Source organism: Oratosquilla oratoria, chromosome 2 (assembly GCF_046742065.1).
Source record: "Oratosquilla oratoria isolate Oo_2021 chromosome 2, ASM4674206v1, whole genome shotgun sequence".
NCBI lineage: Eukaryota > Metazoa > Arthropoda > Malacostraca > Stomatopoda > Squillidae > Oratosquilla > Oratosquilla oratoria.
The window spans coordinates 60326793-60349084 of NC_134778.1; the positions used below are offsets into that span (position 1 = coordinate 60326793).

Below are 22292 nucleotides of genomic sequence, written 5' to 3' on the forward strand. Positions count from 1 at the left end.
AACGAAGTGGCCTTGCTGTGTATGTACTATGTCTTGATGTATTGCGTTTGACTCAGGGCAGTTGGTGGGTGCAGGGATGACCCATCATCCATGAGGAGCTGAGATGGGAGTGAAATGGGTGGGAATAGGTACGTGTCTCTGCCTTAGCTACTTCCCTTATTAGGGGAAAAGCTGTTGGTATATATATATATATGTATATATATATATGTATATATATATATATATATATATATATATATAGATAGATAGATAGACATGCAACTTTGATAGTACAATTTAGAAAGCAAAATAAACATAGGCATCGAACAGAAAAATTCCGCCTATGATACAGATTAGTCACATGATAAGTAAATACTAAAGAAAGACGTGACATCACACATCCTTTAGGGAATGCAGAAGCTCATGACGTCATGTCTTTGCTTAGACCAGGTTATAGAACACGACGCATCAGTGAAAACCTTTACATGCATATTACTAAGATATAATATGCAAGGATCGTGACTATATATATATATGTGTGTGTGTGTATGTAGCCTATGTATGTATATGTCGGTCCCCTATGTTCCCCATTGGCTAACAATTCAAGTATTGGGACACTTACTACCTTTGACAGGCGAGTGAATCCTTCCCAGTCGTTGGTGATAATATGTACAGCTTAAAAAACATATCTTTTTTCTTGTCCTTCGTGTAAAATCACCACATTGATCCCATCAGGTGCCGACATCGAGTCAAAATGATGAGCCAACGAGCTGGAAATTTTGTGGGTCCTGAGGTCGTTTTTGTGTTCAGGCCTTTTTCAATATCTCAATCGGATTCACCGATGTATGATAATGGACAACCGCTGTGTGTGCGTGTATTTATGTATGTTTACCTAATTGTAATATACATAAAAGGAGCAACGCTCGTTAGGTCCTGTCTCCTATTCTATAATTTTCTAACATACCTCAAATAAAATCCATGTACAGTTCCAACTTTATATATTTATAATTTCCAATTATCATATTTATATTTGAGCTCATGTATTGTTTGAGCTTGGGTTATATCACCTAAGCTATTCCACTGTAGTGTTCTGGTATGAAGGACAACCAAGGAAATCAAAGCAGCGATCTTGTTCCCTTTATTCGCCGAATTTGGCGAGAATGTGGCGAGCCCGAGATCTGGAGCTCCTTGATCCGAGAGAGAAGGTCTTGGAGCTTGTAGATCTTTGATCCGATGCTAGGAGAGAGAGGGTCTGGGAGCTAGTCGAGTTGTTGCTGTTGCGATCGAAGAGGCTGTTCTATGGACTATGGACTAGCTAGGACAGACCACCCGCTCGCGCGGGATCGGTAGTTGTAGGAGGGGAAGAAATGTCTGTATGAAAATGAAAAGATAGTTGTGTATAAAAGAGGGCTACTGTTCTGAATTCCTAGGAAAGACCATCCGCTTGTGCGGGATCGGTTTTTGTGGGAGGGGAAGAATGTCTGTAAGAAAATTAAAAGATAGTAGTGTATAAAAGAGGGCTCTTGCCACCGGGCGAATTAGCGAGCGATTTGGGGCAGTTGGTGGTCGTGGCTCGGGAGAAATGGACTGGGAGCTTGGACGGCGGCGCCGACGCCGGGATTAGGATCACCAACAAAATTTTAGAAAATGGTAGGAGGCGTAGTAGTAGAGAAAGGTAGAAAAACGGAAACAATATTTAGTGGGAGGTAAACTGAAATGAGATGTAGTATAAGAGAAAGTTAGAAAGGAAGCGAATTTTAGTCGAAGAAAAAGTGTAGATGTTTGTGCGTGTGTCGTGGCTATGTTCGTGAGAGGTGTGTGTGTGTATCTTACGGGAAGTGAGTAGAGTTCACTTTCCGTGTGTAGAGCGCGTTCCTGATAAGCCACAGGTGGGGCCTGAGTAACCTGCTTTTCCCCAGGTTGGGTTTGAGATCCTGTAGAGTTGATTCAGTGGCGGTGCGAGGGGGAGGGGGTTCAGGCGGGCGGGTGTTGTATTATCTCTCTCCTCCAATCACAACTCTGAAAGCAGAGAATTACTTGATTGGGAAATGTGTGTAAATGTCAGAAGTGTAAACTCGCTTGCCAGCTTCAGCGAAGAGGCCAGCGTTAGGTTGCGGGCCGGTTGGACAGAGAGGCGTCCCAATTCCTCTCCATCGACCAGCCTGCGAGCAGATGAGGGTTCTGAGAGTTGGGTTGGTCCTCTGCTAAGCCAGCGAGCAAGTGTGCGTGTGCCTCTTTTCTTCCAAGCACTACTCTGAAAACAGAGAATTACGTGTCTTGGGAAATGTGTGTATTTGTCTTGGTGTAAACCCGCCTGCCGACGTCAACGAAGAGGTCGGCCTGTGCCAGACCGGCAGCGGCAAAGGAGATATATCTCCTCGCCACCACCGGGCGACGAAGATTCCAGGGCGTTTGTTGAGAGAGCTGGCGGGGAGAGACGTCCGACCTCTAGGAGCGCCGAGTTGATTCTGGCCTCCGTTGGCAAGAGGCCGTCTTTTAAATCCTTGTGGCTCAGTTTCTGACTAGTCTTCTGATTGGCCACCTTCCCTTTGGCTAAGGGCGAATTGCGAGCCCTGGTGAGTGCAAGGGCTTTCGCTCGCTTTGGTGACGTCACCACTCCCGACTCGGTCTGCATGGGAGACGGTTGTCTCGGACGCGGTCGGCGTTGGAGGATGGAGTACCGCCACTACAGAATTACCAGTATTTTCATTGTTTGAATAAAAAACAAAGGGTTCATTATTTTTAACCTTTTAATTTGTATATCATCTTTATTCATGGGTAACTCTAGCATTTTAATTTTCTCATTCATAATTCTAGATAAAAGTTTGTGATCCTTGGAGGACAATTAAAACTATTTCTGGTATACCTCTTGAGTGAAGAATACATTGCTGCAACTTTTCTGTTTCTAGTTTTCTGTAATCAAATTATTTCAGCAGCAGTTTTAATTTTCCTGTAACTTTGTTTAAACATCTATATTCTGCACACGTGGATACTCATTTACTCAGACGTCATTTGCAGAAAAAATATAAGTATATGTTGTAATTCTAAAATGTTTTCTTGGAATTAATTTCCCAGTAACGAAATTATGATTATAATCTAACAATGAAACTGCTTTTCTGCAGGACATAAGTGGGAAAATGTACAGAATTTATAGAATTTAATATAAAATAAATATATTCATGAACTTGGAAAACAAAGGAAAAGTAAGCTGTTGTTAGGTTGATATTGAGATGATAAAATCTTAAGATATACAAACTTCAAGTCACACTGACAAGTCCACATCTTTTGCATATCCCCTTAACTATCAAATTTTGATCCACATGCCCTCCACCCTTACAAATCTCACTGTTCCTCTCCAATTACTCCCTCTGTTTCCATCCTCCCAATAAACACCCTCAATATGTCCTCCAATTACCGGTACACTCAACAGGCTGATCCCTCCAAAACTATGACAATCATATTTGTCCTCTTTATCCCTATAAAGTGGTATTGCCAAAGCACCACTCCAGCTCCTTGGCAGACATTAGGCAACCTCACTAGCCATTCCCTAGAAAATCTCCTACCACTATCACTCCACAGAACAGCCACTTAAAACCAGATGCCCCACCCCTCACTACCTTCAATGCTTCCTGCACCTCATCTTTTCTACAGCTCCATCATTTTCCCATCACATTACAAACACCCTCCCAGCAGTTCCCACTGCCACATCCATCTACCCCCATCCTCCTCCATATTCAGCAACTCCCCAAAATACTCGACCCATCCTCCCCTCACTACTACTACTTCCATTAACATTTGTCCATCTGCACCCTTTACCTTTTCCTCTCTGCCTCACTCTCTTCCAAAACATCTTTTTATTCTTTCAATATTCTCTATCAAAGGATTACAAAGGCGGAGCATGCCGACAGGAGACCTTTTGGTCCATATCTAGGTCGGATGCAAAAAAAAAAATAATAATAATAATAATGAATTAATAAATAAAAACTATAATAAATAAATAAATGCATAGGTATAGTTAAATAATAAACAAACAGGTAAATAGTAAATAATAAATTAACATATAACTAATAATAAATGAAAATCAAACAGGCAAATGATGACAAAACAAAAACAAATGAATTATAATCATTACAGCATCTTGCTTAGGTGTTTATCTAAATGATTCTTAAAGCTTCGAACTGAACTACATTGCAGTACCTGTGCAGGAAGTTTATTCCATTCATTAACTACATGGTTGGCAAAGTTGTTTTTACCTACTTCCAAATTGAATCTATTTCCGGACAGTTTGAGACCATTGTTTTTTTGTCTGATTCTCATTCAATGTGAAAATTTTGTCACTTTTGATGTTGTCAATTCCCTTTAGAATCTTAAAGACCTGTATCAAGTCACCTCTGAGTCTACGCTTTTTTAGGGAAAACAGATTCATATGTTTTAGTCAAATTTCGTATGATTTATTTTTGATATTTGGAATCAGTTTTGTGGCTCACCGTTGTACTTACATTTTCCATCTCTCCTCTGCCTCCCTCAACTTGGATCATCTTTCTCTCTTCTTATTGTACCTTCCATATGCTTTCCTTGTTTTACTTTGCAGCCAATTCTTACGCATTTGCTTTTCTTCCTCTACCATTTACCTCTTTATTCCACCTTATACATATATATTTGTGTTATATTGCCCACATTGTATAGTTAATCCCCAAGTTATTGTTGTCATCTTAGGACTGTGGCCAGGATGTGGGAGGTTGAGTGGTACCTCAATGTAGGCTTGCCTAGATAGCTTGATGTTGTTGGGGCCATGTATTACTTACCTTAGTGTTGTTCTTCTTTCTTCCTGCTTCTTTGTTGTAGGACCTGATGACGAAGGAAATTCTAGCTAGTCTTTAACTAATAATGCCTATCAATCTTACAATCCTCCTATATTTTCTTCCATTGTACTTTTCTCACTCCTTTCTCTCCCCTTGTTCACTAAACACTGATGTGTCCCCCTTGAATGACATCCATTTACCCCCTTTTACAGGGTGACCTTTGACCCCATGTCGGGGAGCCAACTGCACACCCATGCTTGCACCATATTCATACCACAGTTATCCAAGAGTTCCCGGACAGGGTGCAGATCTCAAAAGCACATATTTAAAACATGCTTTTTCCCCATAAGAAACAATGGTATTTATCAGGGTTTGGGGTTACCTTACCTTATGTTACCTTAAGGAGGTCTTGGCAAATATGCCTCAGCTATACGTACATTCCTGGGCTCAGGGAAAATCCACCTATTGTAGAAGTATGCTATTCTATAATTATTATTCAGGCATACATGGATAGGTTGAAGAAATTATATGAGCACACAATATTTGTTTTATTTATATTATATACACTATTAATTTTATTTTACACTGTATACACTATGTACAGATGAAGCACAAACAATCACTACCACCCCTCCCTCTGTTCCTGGCCCTTCTCACACCTATTGTATGCAGACTCATCTGTCTCTTTTTGTGCTAGAGTTTTATCAATGGCACACTAACCAGGGAACAGCAATGTCATGCCTAGAGCACTGGCATGGATCGTATCAACATTACTCCTGATGAATGTGGTTTCAGGAAAACACATAATGTTAACGATGTAGGCCATACTTTCTCCTCAATTGTAGTGCTCCAACATTACCACCCTCTGTTGGACAGTAAGACAAGACCTGCTGGATTCTAGCCACAGCAGATCTTAAATAGCAATTATGTGATGGCAGTGATTGAGTTCATCCAAAGCCATCAGCAGTCAAGCATGTCAAGTAAGCACTGGAGCAGAAAAAAATCATCCTACAGATGATTATGCAAAATTTCTTTTATCATTTCTGTTCTTGGGTGAGGTTCCAAAGGCTAAGTTAACATCCAAACACCAAGCCATGTGGATAGCAAAGGTTATCAACACTTAAGATATACCTGTTCTAAGCCCAATTTGAATTTAATAATCATAAAAAAAAATCCAAGATACAATGTCAGTCTGTTTATTGCCTTCAGCTATGCCAAGTACAAGAACGAAGCAAAGACTTCATGTGCTATATCTAAAGTGGCTTTCCTGAGGAAAGCCTTGCTCAGACAGCTCTTAAAACATGAAAGTAACATCTCTGATATTCAGAGATGACTCGCTTGACCTTTTTTTTTCGATGAATGGAATGACTTCTCAGAAAAGAGTGCCATCATTGAAAACACTGTGACTGAGAACATGAAAAGACATGAAGAAGAGGGGAAAAATAAATAAGAAATTACTAGAATTCAATACTTTTCTCCTCAATGGAAAATTATTGAATTTGTGACTACCCATGAGCATCTTCAGTGTCCTCCTCCTTCTTGATGGAGATGGAGATTGCAAAGGATGTCCAAGAAATAGATAAAATATATTGTTAATGACTCTGCTGGAAGAACTATTTCTCGTGACTCAATTTATGGACTCTTACATAGGGCAAGAAAGGGAAACAGTATTTCCTGAGGGCTGTGAGGCACCATCAGGTTATGCTGTACTGTTCAAAGGCTTTCATTAGAAAATAATGGATTATTGAGATCAAATGCTGGTACTGTATATGAGCCATCTTACAATTATGAAAAAAGTACAATTTCGAGTAACCTCTAAATACAATGGAATAAAGTATCTTTGTACTATTATCCAGACAGACCATATTCGTCATTTCCACTAAATGGACACTTTTATTCAACATCATTAATCCCACGAATGTCCAAATCTGCAAATATCTACATACAAATGCTCACTTGATCCAGACAACCTGTCCTACTATCTGTTGCTGTCAAGCTAATTCAAACTTTTAAGTGAACTCGTATGAGTGTGAATAGTTTTAAACCCAAATTTCCTACCTCTGCATGTCATCATAGTCACATTTCATGTGATAATAGCCACTTTGAGCACCCATCCTCAGTACCCATCTTGCCCTTGCTTCATAAACAGTTCATGTGTTTACTGATGCCATGGCACATGTGGTAGCTTTTGTGGTGATCCTGGCTATCAGCACAGAATTAAATGGAAAAAAAAAAAAAATGAGTGTAACAATTTGAAATACCCATGCAATACTGGATTGCAAAAACACATACACATGCACAGTTCCATGTGCAGAACACACATATATGCACATGCATTATCTCTCTGCTATGGAAGAGAGAGGACCACATAGGACTTAGGCAGGGGGAGGATTGAGGAGCAGCGAAGGTGGTAAATCACAATGGCAAAATGACAAGGAAGGTGATTGTCCCACATTTTTTAAAGAAATTAAATAGTCTCTAACAATTTAGTAATGACATTATATTTCATAGAAAAAATATCTTTTTTAAATCAATCAATCTGTTCCCACAGGTCTTTCTTGCAGGAAACTTATGGCTTCTAGATAATGGGCAACAGCAATTGGACAGGCCTATATGAATAAGTCACTCAGGGAAGAAATAATGTGTTGTTATCTACAGATTGTTAGTGTGGGGCAATGAAGAATAAGGTGCTTTGTCTTTTGTGTTGTGGTTGCACCTAGGGCAGTTTAATTCTGTGGTTAGGCTTATTCTATGTTGATTAAGTCTTAATTCTGGATGGTACCACTGTGGTTCTTACCTCTCTTGGGAGGGATTTTTCTGTGGGGCTGATGTATGGGAGGGTGTTGGTGGAGTAGAGAGCTTGGTAGTCTATCTTGAGAAGCTTGTTTAGTGATCCGAGTGTGAACGTATCACTCTGCACTTTCTCCCTGGTAAGGAATTGACCTCTGTCATCATTATGAATATTTGTCTCAGAGTATTTAATAGTATACATCTGGGAGCTGTCAAATGCCTTTTTTTTATGTCACTAGGTACCATCATTGTTCTTTCTTGTTGAATTCTTCCAGCACTTGTTGGGAGATATGTATGACCAGCGTGCTGTTGGAGACTCCCTCTTCGAATCGATATTGGTGAGGGGGGATAGGTAATTTTGTTGTAGTTCTTCTTGTTACCAATCTTTCTATCAGCTTGGATATGGAGGAGTGTAGTGGAATTGGTCTGTATGATGCAGGGGTTTCAGGTTTGTTTGGTATTAATATGGGAATTATGCGATTTCTTTTTCACATAGCTGGGACTTTGCTGTGTACCCAGTACATACATACATACATATACCAAGGCTTTTCCCCCCTTTCAAGGGAGGTAGCCAAAAAGAAAAAGGCATAAAATCATTCCACCCATTCCATCCCTGAATACACTCCACACCCCTCCACCCTCCCTCTTATCTGAGCACCTCCTGGATGATGAGTCATCCCTGCACCTTGTGCACTGCCCTGGGTCTGAAGCAGTGTCGCAAGACACAGCACATCCACAGCAAGGCCACTTCATTAAATCGGCGACCCCCCCTCTCCATCCCCCCATTGCATAAAAGGAGAAGACGGGGAGAAATCCCTTCGTGTACCCAGTAGTTGAAAATATCAGTTAAGGTTTTTATAGCTGTTGGGCCTAGGTGTTTGAGAATTTTCTGCACCTTCAGCAAGGGAGTTCTTCAATTCCTTTAGTGTCCATTCTGCAACTATGTCAGTAAAGTGGGGTGGTACTGCATCTGATTTAATTTTTTGCATTTCTTTTATTTTCCCAATTTCTGGAGTGAGTTTGAAGCTTGTTTTGGAGACATACTTTCCTATGATAAACTGCTATTTTGGTGATGGTATTTTCATTTGGGTTTTTCATGGGTTGGGGGGATTATTCAATTTCCTGATTTTTTTTCTGCTCTCTACAATTTGCCATAATGTTTTTTTCTATCTATGGTATTTGTTTTTCCCAGTTTCCTTTCTATGTAATATTATTTATTTTGTTATAATTGTTCTTCTATTATGTTTGATCCTATTTTTCTTTTGGGGTGGCCGGCCATCTCTCATGTGTAGTTGGGGATGTATTTTTTTCCTGTAGCCTCTGGGTGTCTCTTAGCCACTGGAGGGTCATTACAATTTCATTTACAGATCAAAGCTCCCAAGCATAGCACCCTCGGGACCAGTGCCAAGCTGAGTATTAAATTTTTTGACTTCTAGAAAATTAGTTTGTAATTTCCAGTAGCTGTTTCTTGATGTTTTGGAGCCATAATAGGAATAACAGGGCTATAGAGGTACTGTAGATACACAAATTAATAGTGAACTTCACACCACAGTGCTATCACAACAAACCACTACACCTAAATTGGAGGCTGGAAACTATTGTGGCAGTGCCAAGTGGCAATACTAGAAACTATGATGCCATGTTTTGGGCGTTCTGCCAGGTTTTAGAGGACGCTTAATTATAGCTGAGTTTTAGGTGTTACTGTGTCTTAGATTGGTGAGTTTGGGAGCTTTGACCTGTACTCTAGGGATGGGTTATTGTCTCTGAGTTTTTCTTTATATTTTCTGTGTGCTCACTGCATTTCAAAACCAACAAAGAAAAAAGTGAAAATACACATTTGCTTATTAGGGTATTTTTTTTTCTCCAATAATTGATATCTTAAAAAATGTACACATCCTTTTTATTTTGTTATTTTTATTACAGTACAATACTGTATATCTTCTGCACATTACAATGTACAGTATAGTATAATTTCTCATTATATAGTACAGTATTTATCTATAATTTTCATCCACAGTATGTACAATACTGGATAGCATTGTACGTTATGAATCTGAAAGGACATACACTTTACATACATGTCCAGAAGTAGGTTGTACATTATATGGACATTTGCAAAATCAGTACCTGGACATGTTGGTATTCAGACAAGGCTTCAGCCATATATGGATGGATATTGCAGGTATTACTGTATACATATGGATGTAATAAATAAAAAGAAAGGGATGGGGGTAACAGGTGTTTGTCATGCTATCATATTTACTTTTTTATCATATTAATATAATTATTCAGTACACACACACATTTATGCATTTACCTCATTCTAGTGTACAGCAAAGGAGCAATGCTTGTGAGATTCTATCTTATATCTAATTTTAAATTCTTATATGAATCCAACCTGTGCTCTCACCTTATTCTCCAATTATCATACATTGAAATTCATGTATGCTTCCAGTTTAGATTATCTTGCCTTTTAGGTTATTCCAAATAATTATGCATATATATGGAAAACTGGATTTCATCACATCCTTTTCAGTCTTTTTCAATTTGTTCTTATGACCACATCAAACCTTCCCATTCTAATCAAGATTTTTTTTTTTTTTTTTCAATGGAGTCCAACCCATTTAGCATCCTGAATATTAGAATAAAGTCAGCTCTTTTTCTATAATCCTCCAACACTGACAGATCTTCATATGGTTTATCTCAGACTGGGAACCAGTTTGTTTGCTGCCCTTCTTATCCTCTCAATCTTCTTATATTTTTCACTGTGTGGGGGACCACACTGATACATATTCGTCTTTGATGGATTAGTGATTTTTTTTTTTATATCACATTTTCACCCATGAAATGAAAAGCCACACAATCTTACTAATATACCTGTCAGGTTGTCTTTTATCAACATTCCCAAATCTTCCTCCTCTTTTGCCTTTGTAATGGATTCACTTCCCAAGGAAAAGTTCAGTTATGGTCTTTTTGAGCTATTTTCCATTTCCAATACTTTGCATTTTTTGGTATTGATATTAATTTTTCATTCTTGACTCCATGCAAATAATGTATTTATTTTTTTGCAACAGCTGACAGTCCTTAATTTTCACTCTTTTCATGATCTTTGCATCATCTGTAAACATGTTAGTATTGCTTGTAGCACCTGGCATCATATAATTTATATATATATATATTACAAAAAAAAAAAAAAAAAAAAAAAAAAAATATATATATATATATATATATATATATGGGTGCTCATAACAAACTATGAGGGATTCCACTGGTCACTGTTCTCCACCTTGACATCTTATCCTTTACTAGTATCCTTATGCACCTGTCCTTCAAAAATATTTCATCCATTCTAAGACTTTACCTCCTACTTCTCCGATGTGCTCCAGTTCCCACTAAAGTTAACCACGATGTACTTTACCTTGGGTCTTTTCTAGATCTAGATACACACAATCCACCCAGCCCTCCCTCTCTAGCAATATAGTAAGTATCTACTTGAGAGTGATAAGTTTGAAACACATGACCAACCAGATATAAAACCAACTGTCTGACAATATGTTAATTTTTTCAAGATATCTGACCCACTGATCTTTCACAATATTTTCACCTAATTTCACTTTTGTACCAGTTAATGGTACTAATCTATAATTCAGTATCATCTCCTTACTTCCGCCTTTATGAACTGGTACCACATTAGCCATTTTCCAAATCTGTGGCACTATTCCTTCTTCTAATACACAATAAGAAATTTTTTAAGTATCCAAGTCTTTGCCCCTTAGTGCTGGAGGCATAATTACCCTTTTATACAGTCTCCTCTCTGCATTCATCCCCAGACACTTATTTTCAAGACAATTTTCTCCTCTCCCCCCCTCCCTAAGATATTTACTTATTTCCTTTATTCTATAACTTAATGTACTTCACTATTATTAAGATTTTCCTCCAATTCAATGCCACCCTCTACCCTTGTGGATCTCATCAACTTCTACACATTTTCAGTTTTCTCTTCTCATATACCCTCCCAAACTCTACCACTAGCTACTTTACACCCTGCTCTGACCCATCCACAGTTGCAGTGTCATCTGCAAACAACCAAAATTTTATCTGTGTATCCTCTTCCTTTCTTAAACTCACACTTTTCCTCTCCATTTACTTCCTCTTAGCCCCCTCTCAATTAACACCTATATGCCTTTCCTACATTTAGACTGACCTCAAACTACTACATTCGTATTTGCCCCCCTTTTCCTTTGTATAGTGGAACTAGACATGCACTCCTGCCCTCTGCCACATTCTTTCCCTTGGGCACACATTAAACAACCTCACTAGCTAATCCACTACATCCTTTTATCAGACACAACAAATGATAACCACGTAATCCAGGTTCCTTACCTGCTTTAATCACTTCTAACGTTTATTTCTCATTTTTTCCCTATATGTCCCATCATGTTCATCATAGGGATTTTCTTGGTATCTCCCACTGTCACATTCAGTCCATCCCTAACCTCCTCCCACATTCTATAAATACCTGAAATAATTTTAACAATTTTTACTTCACTACCATTAACCTCTTCAATACAAGTCAAATATTCATGCACACATTAGGTTGCCTGATGTAGGATGATACGTCACAATACACACTACAAAATATAAAGCTACTGCTGTTAGTTTTTTTTTCACCCTGAATAAATATAATGTCACAGAAAACATGATGAAGCCTGTTCACAAAATGTGGAGATCAGCAACAACTATAAAATAAATATAATCAGGAAGTCAATGCCGGCATCTCTCGTCATCATATTCAAGAGGTTAACATCTGTCTATATGCACCCTTTATATTTTCCTTTCTACCTGCCTCACTCCTCATTCTATTCACTAAATTCCAAAACATATAAGTCTTTTCAAAATTCTTTGTTGAAATCCTACCCTATTTGACATATCTTCTCACTGTACCTCTTATATGCTCCCCAAGTTCTACTTTGCAATCAATCCTCATTAGAACTTTTCTTCCACGACAGCCCTCTTCATCTTACCACTTGTCTCCTGTTCCTTCCTATCCTCCTCATCCTACACACTATCTTTGTACAATTCATCACTTCCTCTATGAAATACTCCAGTACTCCTGTTTCTCTTTTATCCTTCACTACCTCCCATACTTCTCTCAGCTTCTATTAGTATTCCTTCTCTTTTTCCTTCTTATTAGTTAACCTTCAGGACTTTCCTACTTCCATCCCATTTCCACCTCCTCCACTCTCAATTTCCTTTCTACAAGATATTATATAACAATCCCCAGCTCACTCCTCTAAACACATAAACGTGAAAACTTCTCAAATATTCTCTTTGGGTACAACTAGTCTATTAATGCCATCTTATTCACCTTCCCCTCCACCACCCTTTTCCACATATACTTACATTTGTCTCTCTTCTTTAACACTGGGTTTGCTACTGTCAATTCACTTTCTAAAAATATCTCTTCATATCTCCACTATAGTTTTTACCCGACACTCATTACCTTTCTACTACTCCATCTATTGGCTCATCTCTATTCTAGCAGTGAGATCTCCATACACTTTTACATATACATTCCTCTCAAAACTGTGTTAACTGTCTCTTATTTTCCAATTTATCATAGCTAGCTTCAGGTTCATGTATAGTTCCAACTTGGAATATGTTCTTATTTTCCAATTATCATACTTAGATTTTAATTCATGTATTGTCCCAGCTTGTTCTATATTACTTAAGCTATTCCAAGTATTTATGCATCTATATGGAAAACTGTGTTTCTTCACATCCTTTCTCAATATGTTTTCATCACCTCTTAAACCCCTCCTATCACTAATCAAAAGATCTCCTCAGTCAGTGTAGTGTATCCCTTTTAGAGACTTGAATACTGTAATCATATAATGTTTTTCTCTTCTATCTTGGCAGATCCAGTGCTTTTTGTCTCTCCTCATATGGTTTATCTGCGAGGCTGTGGAGCAGTTTGGTTTCTCCCCTTTGTATTCTCTTGATCTTGCATATATCCTTCACTGCATGGGGACCATACCAATGATGCATATTTCAGTCTTGGACGGATTAGGGTTTCTGAGTTTTTTCATCATCTCTTCATCTATATAAGGAAAAGCCATTTTAATCTCTTGTAGCAGTGTGTACACCTCTCCCACAATCTTGCTCATATGTCTGTCAGGTGACAGGTTGTCTTTTATCAACACTCCCAAAGCTTTCCCCTCTTTTGCTTTTGTCATGGATTCACTCCCAAGGAATAGTATAATATTTTAGAGCTACTGCCCATCTCCAATAATTAGCATATTTTGTGTGTGTGCATGTGTGTATTTAGCTAATCGTATTTACATGACTGTAGTGTACAAGAAAGCAGGCCCAACGAGAGAGAAGGGCAGGGGGCCAGTGCCCCAAGGCCCAGGTGTTTAGGAGACCCAAGAAGATCAAGGACGCAACCTGGGTTTTATATAACTAGACCAGCTAAAAAAAAATTCTTCATAAAGTTGTCTACATGGATTAGCCATTTCTTCTTGTCTTTTTTCTAGCTTTTCCCCCATCTGTAGTACATGTAGGAAAGAGCAACACTTGTTGGGTCCCATCTCCTACTCTTCATGTACAGTTCCAACTTAGTCTACATCCTTGATTTCCAATCATCATATCTAGATTTGAATTCATGTATTGTTTGAGCTTGGACTATATCACCTTCTAAGCTATTCCAACTACGTATGTATCCATATGAAAAATTTAATTTCTTCATATCCTTCAGATATGCAGTTTTCCTTAATTTGTTCTCATGACCTCTTAAAGGCCTCTCATCCTTAATCAAGAGGTCCCTTCTGTCAATGTAATATATCCCCTTAAATAACCTGTATACTGCAATCTTTCTCTTTGATCTTTCAAAGTTGGCACACCCACTGCTTTTAGTCTTTCTTTATAGATTTTGTCTGCCAGGCTGGGGACCAGTTTGGTTGCTGCCCTTTGTTTTCTCTTGATCTTGCTTATATCCTTCACTCTATGTGGGGACCAAAACTGACACATGTTCCAGTCTTGGACGGATCAGGGTTCCTCTGAGTTTTTTAATCATCTCTTCATCCATAGTGTGTGTATTCACCTAGTTGTAGTATACAGGATTGGAACAATGCTCATAGGGTCGCATCTCTTTTTCTACATTTGTCAAACCTTGCCTTGAATTCTTTGTGTTGGCATAGATTATATTTTCATCTTATTCCACAAATCTAGACTTCTTTGTGGAAAGCTGTACTTCTTGACAAGTCACCTCTTTCTCTTCATTATTCTAATGTGGTTAGTCTCAGCTTCAATTTTTCCTCATATACCATGTCTAAATATTTAGACCTGGGATAATTTTGGTTGTTGGATTTTGTATTCTGTCAGTTCTTCTTATCTTCCAATATGGTGACCATATCACCACTGCATATTCCAGTCTGGGCCGTATCTTTTTTTTTTTTCATCATATCCTCATCCATAGGGTGAAATGTCACTCTTATATTTCTCAACAGATTGTATATCCATTCTGTAATTTCCTTTATGTGTGCTTCTAGAGATAGGTCATCTTTGATTATAATACTTAGGTCTTTTCTTTGATTTTGCTATTGTTTCATTTCCCATTTTACAATCTATTGTCAGTCTTTCCTTAGTTTGGCCCATTCCTAATATTTTGTATTTGTGTTAAGGTTAATTTTCCACTCTTGGCTCCACTTGTATACTTTATCCATGTCTCTCTGCAACATTTTACAATCCTCCTCACTTTTCACTCTTTTCATGATCTTTGCATTGAATTGCATAGCTATTTCTTTCATAAAGTCAATTTATATGAGGAACATTAGAGATGCCAACACTAAGCCCTGTGGCACACCACTGGTTACTTTCCTCCATTCTGACTTTTCCTGTCTTTCTACTGTTCTTGTACATTTGTCCTTTAAAAAATCTTTTGTCTATTTTAGTATACTTTCACTGAGGCCTCCTATGTTTTCTGATTTCCATATTAATCTCTTGTGTGACACTTTGTCAAAAGCTTTTTCCAAGTCCAAATATACACAGTATACTCATCCTTTTCTGTCATGCGGCACATCAGTCACTCACGAAAAACTTAGTAGGTTTGAGATACAGGACTTTCCTTCTTTGAATCCAAATTGATTGTTAATATTCCTTGATGTTCAAGATATTTAATTAATCTTTTATCATTTTCTCAAACATATTCACTACTGGTTAAGGACACCGATCTACAATTATGTGGTATCTGTTACCTCCTCAATAAATGGGCATCACCTTTGATATTTTCCAGTTCAATGGTACTGTATCTTCATTTAGTGAACAAGTTATCAAACTGTGTACTTTGTTCAGATGTTGTTTTCTGGATTCTTTCATTACCCAGTTTATTATAAGTATTGTGTGTATACAAACACAGAACACCTCATATTAGACTACCCCACCCTAACCATATTCAGACAACACATTATTCTTACCTTGAGAGACTTATGGGCCAATCCAGTGGCTGTTGCTGGCTACATAGGAACCATGGGTGTCCTGCTGGAGTGACCCATGGTAACAGATTGATTGTAGATATAAAATTTTATTCATACAACTATTGATTAGATTTTATCCTCTCTATTTCTTATCTTTACCATTCCTATAAAATACAACATTTTTAGCTGTATTTGCACCATTGATACTTGTGATATATCTATCTTGCTATGGTAAGGGAAATATTCTATTCAGATTTATCATTTTACCAGATCAAAAATATACCACATGTAGTGCAGAGGTTGTGCTTGATGATGAATACTATATTTCCCGCCATATAACACACATATAATTGGGCAAGAAATTTTTAGGAAAAAATAAGAACCCCAATATTTTCCCTGAGCTTCAATAGCCCTCTCAGCAGGATTTTAAATCAATGTTTACAAAAGGTTAAACAGGGTTTTGTATCATAATTAATTTTACTATAACTTTATTTGGTGTATTCTGTATATATTTTACCTTTATTTCTGTGGCAAATGGTTTGTTTCCATGTTTTATGAAGTTTTAACAATGCCATTTATGTCGTGTAAAATTGCCGTGTTTTGTTTAAAATAAACAAAATCGACCTACCTGGCTAAGGGGGATTCCTTCCTAGAGGCATTAGCTTTCAAACAATGTCAAAATAGATTGAAAACACAGAATAAAGCACAACTGTCAGATATAAAAAATGACTAGCTGATCACAGCACCCATTGCTAAAAGAGACTAATTGGCAACATGATGTAAACATTTATCATAACACTAACCAATACCTTGCTAGTACCCAATATTTACAAATTTATATAGAACACGGAAAACTATATATAGCAGAGTAAATGAATAAAGAAAAAATAAACACTTGACAACCATTCAAAAACAAATTATCAACATTTAGAGCAATTCAACCTTATTTTCAGGTTTGTAGGGTAATTTTAGACTGAGCAAAATGTAGAGTAATTTTGAATGTTTGGTGTTAGTTAATGTTGCACCACATGATTAAAAAGTGTAAGTAAAGAACAAAATTCCATGGTCATATGAGCATTGGCGTGTCAAACAGGGCGTTTCTTTGTTAGTTTAATACTAGTAATCTCTAGCTTTATCCTCAATTTCATTAATTGGGAGCATATGCCAAGGGGCATTTTGCTTCACTTATAGTGAGACCTCTCATTAACGGATGTTAATTAGCTGTGTTTGCGGTGTTTTCAGTGTTTTAGAGTGGTTTTTGGGTGGCAGAGTGATTGCACACACAAAACAACAGCACCAAAAACACCGAAAACACCACAAACACAGCTAATTAGCGTCCGTTAACGAGAGGTCTCACTGTACATGCCTCCTCCAGTCCCAATGGTCTCTCCAAGCAGGCTCCCATGCAGCCACCCTTCCTGTCCACTCTCCAAACAACTCTTGACAAGTTTGATAAACTTGCCTCAGCCATGAGTTCAATAGGCATCCCCTTTCATCTTCTCCAATGGATGTTGTCTCTTGTGGAGACAACCCACATACCACAAACCTATATAGCTGGAGTTGAAATTCATGAATTATGCTGGTAAAAGGCCTAAACTGAATCTCACATTACAAAATCTTATTCGATACCAAGTCATTCTAGCAGTTCCCCATGATTCTATGAAGGTACTTGGTACAAAAGACATAAAGATGCTTCTTCAAAGTCTGCATTCAATGTCTGTCTCACAGCCATACAGCAAGATAGGGAGCACAACTGACTTAAAGATTGAGATCTTAATCCTCCTCCATAAATAATGACAATGTCATACACTCTGGCTGAATGAGTCCATAACACCATGGGCAATGCCAATCCTTCAAAAGACTTCCTGACATGACCCACCACTGTTATGCACTACACTACCAAGGTATGTGAACCTTCCCAAGTCCTCAATGTTCCCGCCACTGACTTATGTCATCCAGTAAGCCTCCAAATGCCTGGAGACCTGGAGTCCATGTAAACTTGTTTCCCTATACTGTGACTTGAGGGGTGTAACCAGGACTTCCAATAACTCCACACAGCTCAGTCAGTACTAGTGACCTCAATGAAGTTATACAAAACAACAAAATTGTCTCATTTCAGGCACTGGTTAACTAAAGTCAAGCTTGGCATTGAACATCTTCTCTAAGTTTGTATGTCTTTGTAGGAGGATATACTGCAATAAGAGAGATGAAGCCCAAGGTGTGATTCAAAATCACCAACATCATACACTCATAAACCAAAGTAACCTTTATTATGGCATGTTGTAGTCAGCTAGATATGCCTACAGCTACTCCTGCGAGGTGGGACCCATCAGTGCAGCCTGATCCAAATTAGCTGTAACCCTCACTACTGATCTAAACACTGTTTGGGGTTCTCATCTCTAAGAGAACCACTATATCCAATCTAAGCTTCCCAAGTGCCGATGAAAAAGGGTAGCTGATTGTCCTGGTAGAGGGAAAGAATGTTTCAGGTGCCCATATGGAAAGCCTACTGGAGGTTTAACCCAGGCCTGGCTCGACATGTTTGTGCCTCATTTGCAATACTCCAGCAACCCATACAGAGGGTTCGGTGATTTTGATGGGGACAGATTACAAGCCTGTACCCCAAGGTCCCCCTAGGCCTACAAAAACCTAACCATTGGCATATAAGATGCTGGGTGATTTTTGGAGGATTAAAAAAAATAATAGATTAAATAAATAAATAGATAAAAACAATAATAATACATGGCAGGAAATATGGTATCTTCTATATAGTCACATGTAAACTTGTAATTTATGAATTGTGATGTTTATGTGCATATGGATGGGGTAAATCTGGTCAAGAGATGTGAAGAAAATTCCATAATTGTGTTATTAAAAAATTTCCATAATTGTAACATTTCATTCACCAAAACTCATCTGAAAAATGGAATGATACATTAGAACATGGGGCTGTACATATGTTAAGACAACCTATAAAAAAGTAGGGGGGAATGTTCTGTTGGAGCACAACTTTTTTTTACTGGTAATATTTTTTCAAATGAAATTTTTGGTACAGTGGGGCATGTGTTTCAATGTGTAGAATACTGTTATAGTGGAGGGAAAAAAAAAAAAAAAAAAAAAAAAAAAAAAAAATACACAAAGTATATGAAAAAATTTCAATCTTTTTCACCACAAATGGGGAAGTAAATTTTTACATGATGTCAACAATTACAGGAGTATATATGGTAAGCACACTGTAAGCCAATACAAAATTCAATGGATTTCTGAACTTGAGAAATGTCATGTTTACAAGCAATGTCTAAACTTAAACAGCGATCGCCATGTCTACAAGAATCCTAATAAAATTAAAATCATTCATTCCTCCATGTGTAGATTTATGCACACAATTCAACTCCTGCCACCAAATCTGACTGCACAGACACCAAGCAACAATGAAAGCACTTTGATACAACCATTGTAATTAACTCCAATTCCTTAGATATACAATATAGTCTGGAGTTTCCATTCCGAGTGACACTTAACATTGGCTGTAAATTATATTATTGGTAGGAATATGGACATTTGTGCCAATACCCTAAGAGCAAAATGATCTTTGTATTAGCGAATCTATAGCACCACTTAGACAAAAAGCAGACGTCTAATACTGCTACTAGTGTCTGGTAACTTAACACTAACTGGAAATAAGATGAATAGGATCTAACTGAATAGCATGGAGATCTGTAAAACCCAGGCAAATACAAGATGCAAATGCCACTTAAAATTTGGTCTATACTTAGTTTGAAAAACTCCAAACTAAAACATAAAGTAGCAACCTCTTAGACAATAATGACAAAGTGCAGAAAGCAAGACTCTAGTCTAATGACTAAGGTACTGCAGGCAATGAGGTCCTTCAGGGTAGGCAAGTCCAACCTTAGCCACTATCCCCTGGCACCATGATGCAACCTGACCATGTGGTAATAATGTGTTTCACTGGAGTTCTTTGGACTACAATATTAAATGACAACCACAAACAATGTGGGTCAACAATCAATATCTGGGTAAGGCCTGGCCTACCTGGTGAAGCTCACTAAATTACTTTACCTTGAAAGGGTGATGTATATTTACATTCATCCCTCTGTTGCTGTAGAGCATACAAGCAAAGACAAAAATAACAACAGAAGTACTTATGCTGTTTCTTCACCAATTCTTGAAAACTACATAATTTGCCATCTAAAAATATTTCTGAACATGGAATAACATTATTATTTTTTCCCCAATATTAAGTACTGGGTTAGCCCATTCTAGAATCCTATACTATTATAATATCTGTCTTCCCAAAATAATACTGCCAAAGCTGTAGTTTTTTTTTATATGATGGATTACTGTACCTCTCTTTACATACCTGAATTGACATTACATCAGCTTACACATTCCATGTACAGTAGATTATGATTGTCTTTCTTATGTCTAAATGCACTCAACTGCATCAAGAATATTTATGTTGCTGATAACCTTGCAACTATAACTGACTGCTACTACAACTACTACCATTACTACTGCTAGTGCTGCCGTTACATATCAACTGATAATGAAAAAATATAATTCAAGTAAACTCCATTTCATACTTATAAGAATGATAGACTAAAGTTTCCTTACACTTCTTTCAAAAAAAGTAATTTTTAACTCTTAGCACAGAAAAAAAAACCATAAATGAATATGTTGTATATTCAACTGTGCAACATACAGAATAATTGTTAAAACAACTTGTTTGATGTACATAAGAATACTTCCCTGTTCAGGGTATGAGCTGGCTACTGTGAACTACAAAAACAGTTGCTTACCCTATGGACTCTTGCTCAAATTATATAGGAACCTAAGGGAGCCATATATTTATAATGTTGTTTCTGTAGCTGAGGAAGTTTTGGTACTGGCAGCAATGACTCCCGAGGGTGTGGCTATAGAAGCTGTTAACACTGTGCTCCTTGCCACACTTGAAGTTACTGCAACAGTAGAGGCAGTACAGGCACTGGCCTTAAAGGACTTGCCACCAGGGGGGGATCGGTGAATAGTTGGAGTGAACACGTCTTGGTATGGTGAACGAGCATTAAATGGAATCTTAGGGGTAGTGGAAAAAGCAGAATTATATCCTAATTTTGGACTCTGATGGGTTGGGCCACTTCCAACACTTGTAGATGCAGAAGAAACCTGACCTATATTGGAAAGCATCTTTTGGTAAGGTGATATCAGATGAGAAGGACCATTTGCTCTAACATTTTCACTGTTGTTATGGTTGGAACTACTTTGTGATGTACCAGCTGTACTATGCATTACCGATTTCTCTGGAGAGTCTTGTGGAGAATTTGTGTTGCTGGTTTCACTCTCATAACTTAAAGATGCACTAATTAAAGATGAAGGAGTTGATGGTGACCCAGAGTCTAGACTTTCTGTTGGCCAGTCCCAGGCACTTCCATTATAGCCTGTTGACAAAGACTGCATCTTGCTACTTCTAGAAGTTGCTGGTGAAGTAGTCGTAGCAGGGTGACTGACAAGAGTTGTTCTTTCAGTTACTTCTCTGCCGTGATCATCAACAGAACTTCCTGAATTGTTACATTTCTCACTCACTGCAAGTTTACTAGATTGGCAGTAGATACAAGTTGCTTGCACTTTTTCAGTCTCTCCAATATACGATGGAAGGGTCTGTGTTCCAACATCAATCACCTGGAGCTTGAAGGGTCTTCTCATGCCACAATCACTATATTCAAGCTCAAAAGTGCCACAGTTTTCACACTGATCCCCACACAAATCTTCACAGTCGTCAGAAATGGTATCTGGTGTGTGTGTGTTTTGGCTATGACTGTTGCACGTGCAAGTAGTACAGTGCAGCTTTGCATGTTCCCTAGCTCTTTCCTCCAGAACAGCTGCCATTATTGCTGCTGACACTGCATCTGAGGCTTCTTCTTTTTCATTCTCATCTGCAATGATATAAATTTGGTTTATTTAAATGTGTTAAAAGCTATGTAACTAAGAAATTACATGTGTTCCAAGCAAGCAAATACCACTGCAATTAATCAATCCATTGACCCAGATCTCTCTTGCTGGAAACCTGTAGCCACGAGAAATCTGGCCACAGCTGTCAGGTTAACCCACATGTCACCCAGATGAAGTACCACTGTACTGAACCTATCAGAGCTTGCATGCCAACCAAAAGAGGGTTAAGTGCCACCACATGGGCATGAAGCCACCCAGATGCAAATTGATGCACAAACAC

At 38.0% G+C, this 22292-nt stretch overlaps 1 protein-coding gene across 10 annotated transcripts in view; it reads right to left on the minus strand.

The window, feature by feature from the left end:
- Window positions 1-6111: 6111 nt before the first annotated feature.
- LOC143039240 (uncharacterized) overlaps window positions 6112-22292 on the minus strand; it is a 33268-nt gene continuing 17087 nt past the window's right edge. For all 10 annotated transcript variants that reach the window (XM_076209121.1, XM_076209128.1, XM_076209115.1 and 7 more), the window contains one exon: window positions 6112-21996. In XM_076209121.1, the coding sequence (XP_076065236.1) occupies window positions 20915-21996 (1082 nt within the window). In that variant the 3' untranslated portion in view covers window positions 6112-20914. The remainder of the gene's footprint in view (window positions 21997-22292) is intronic.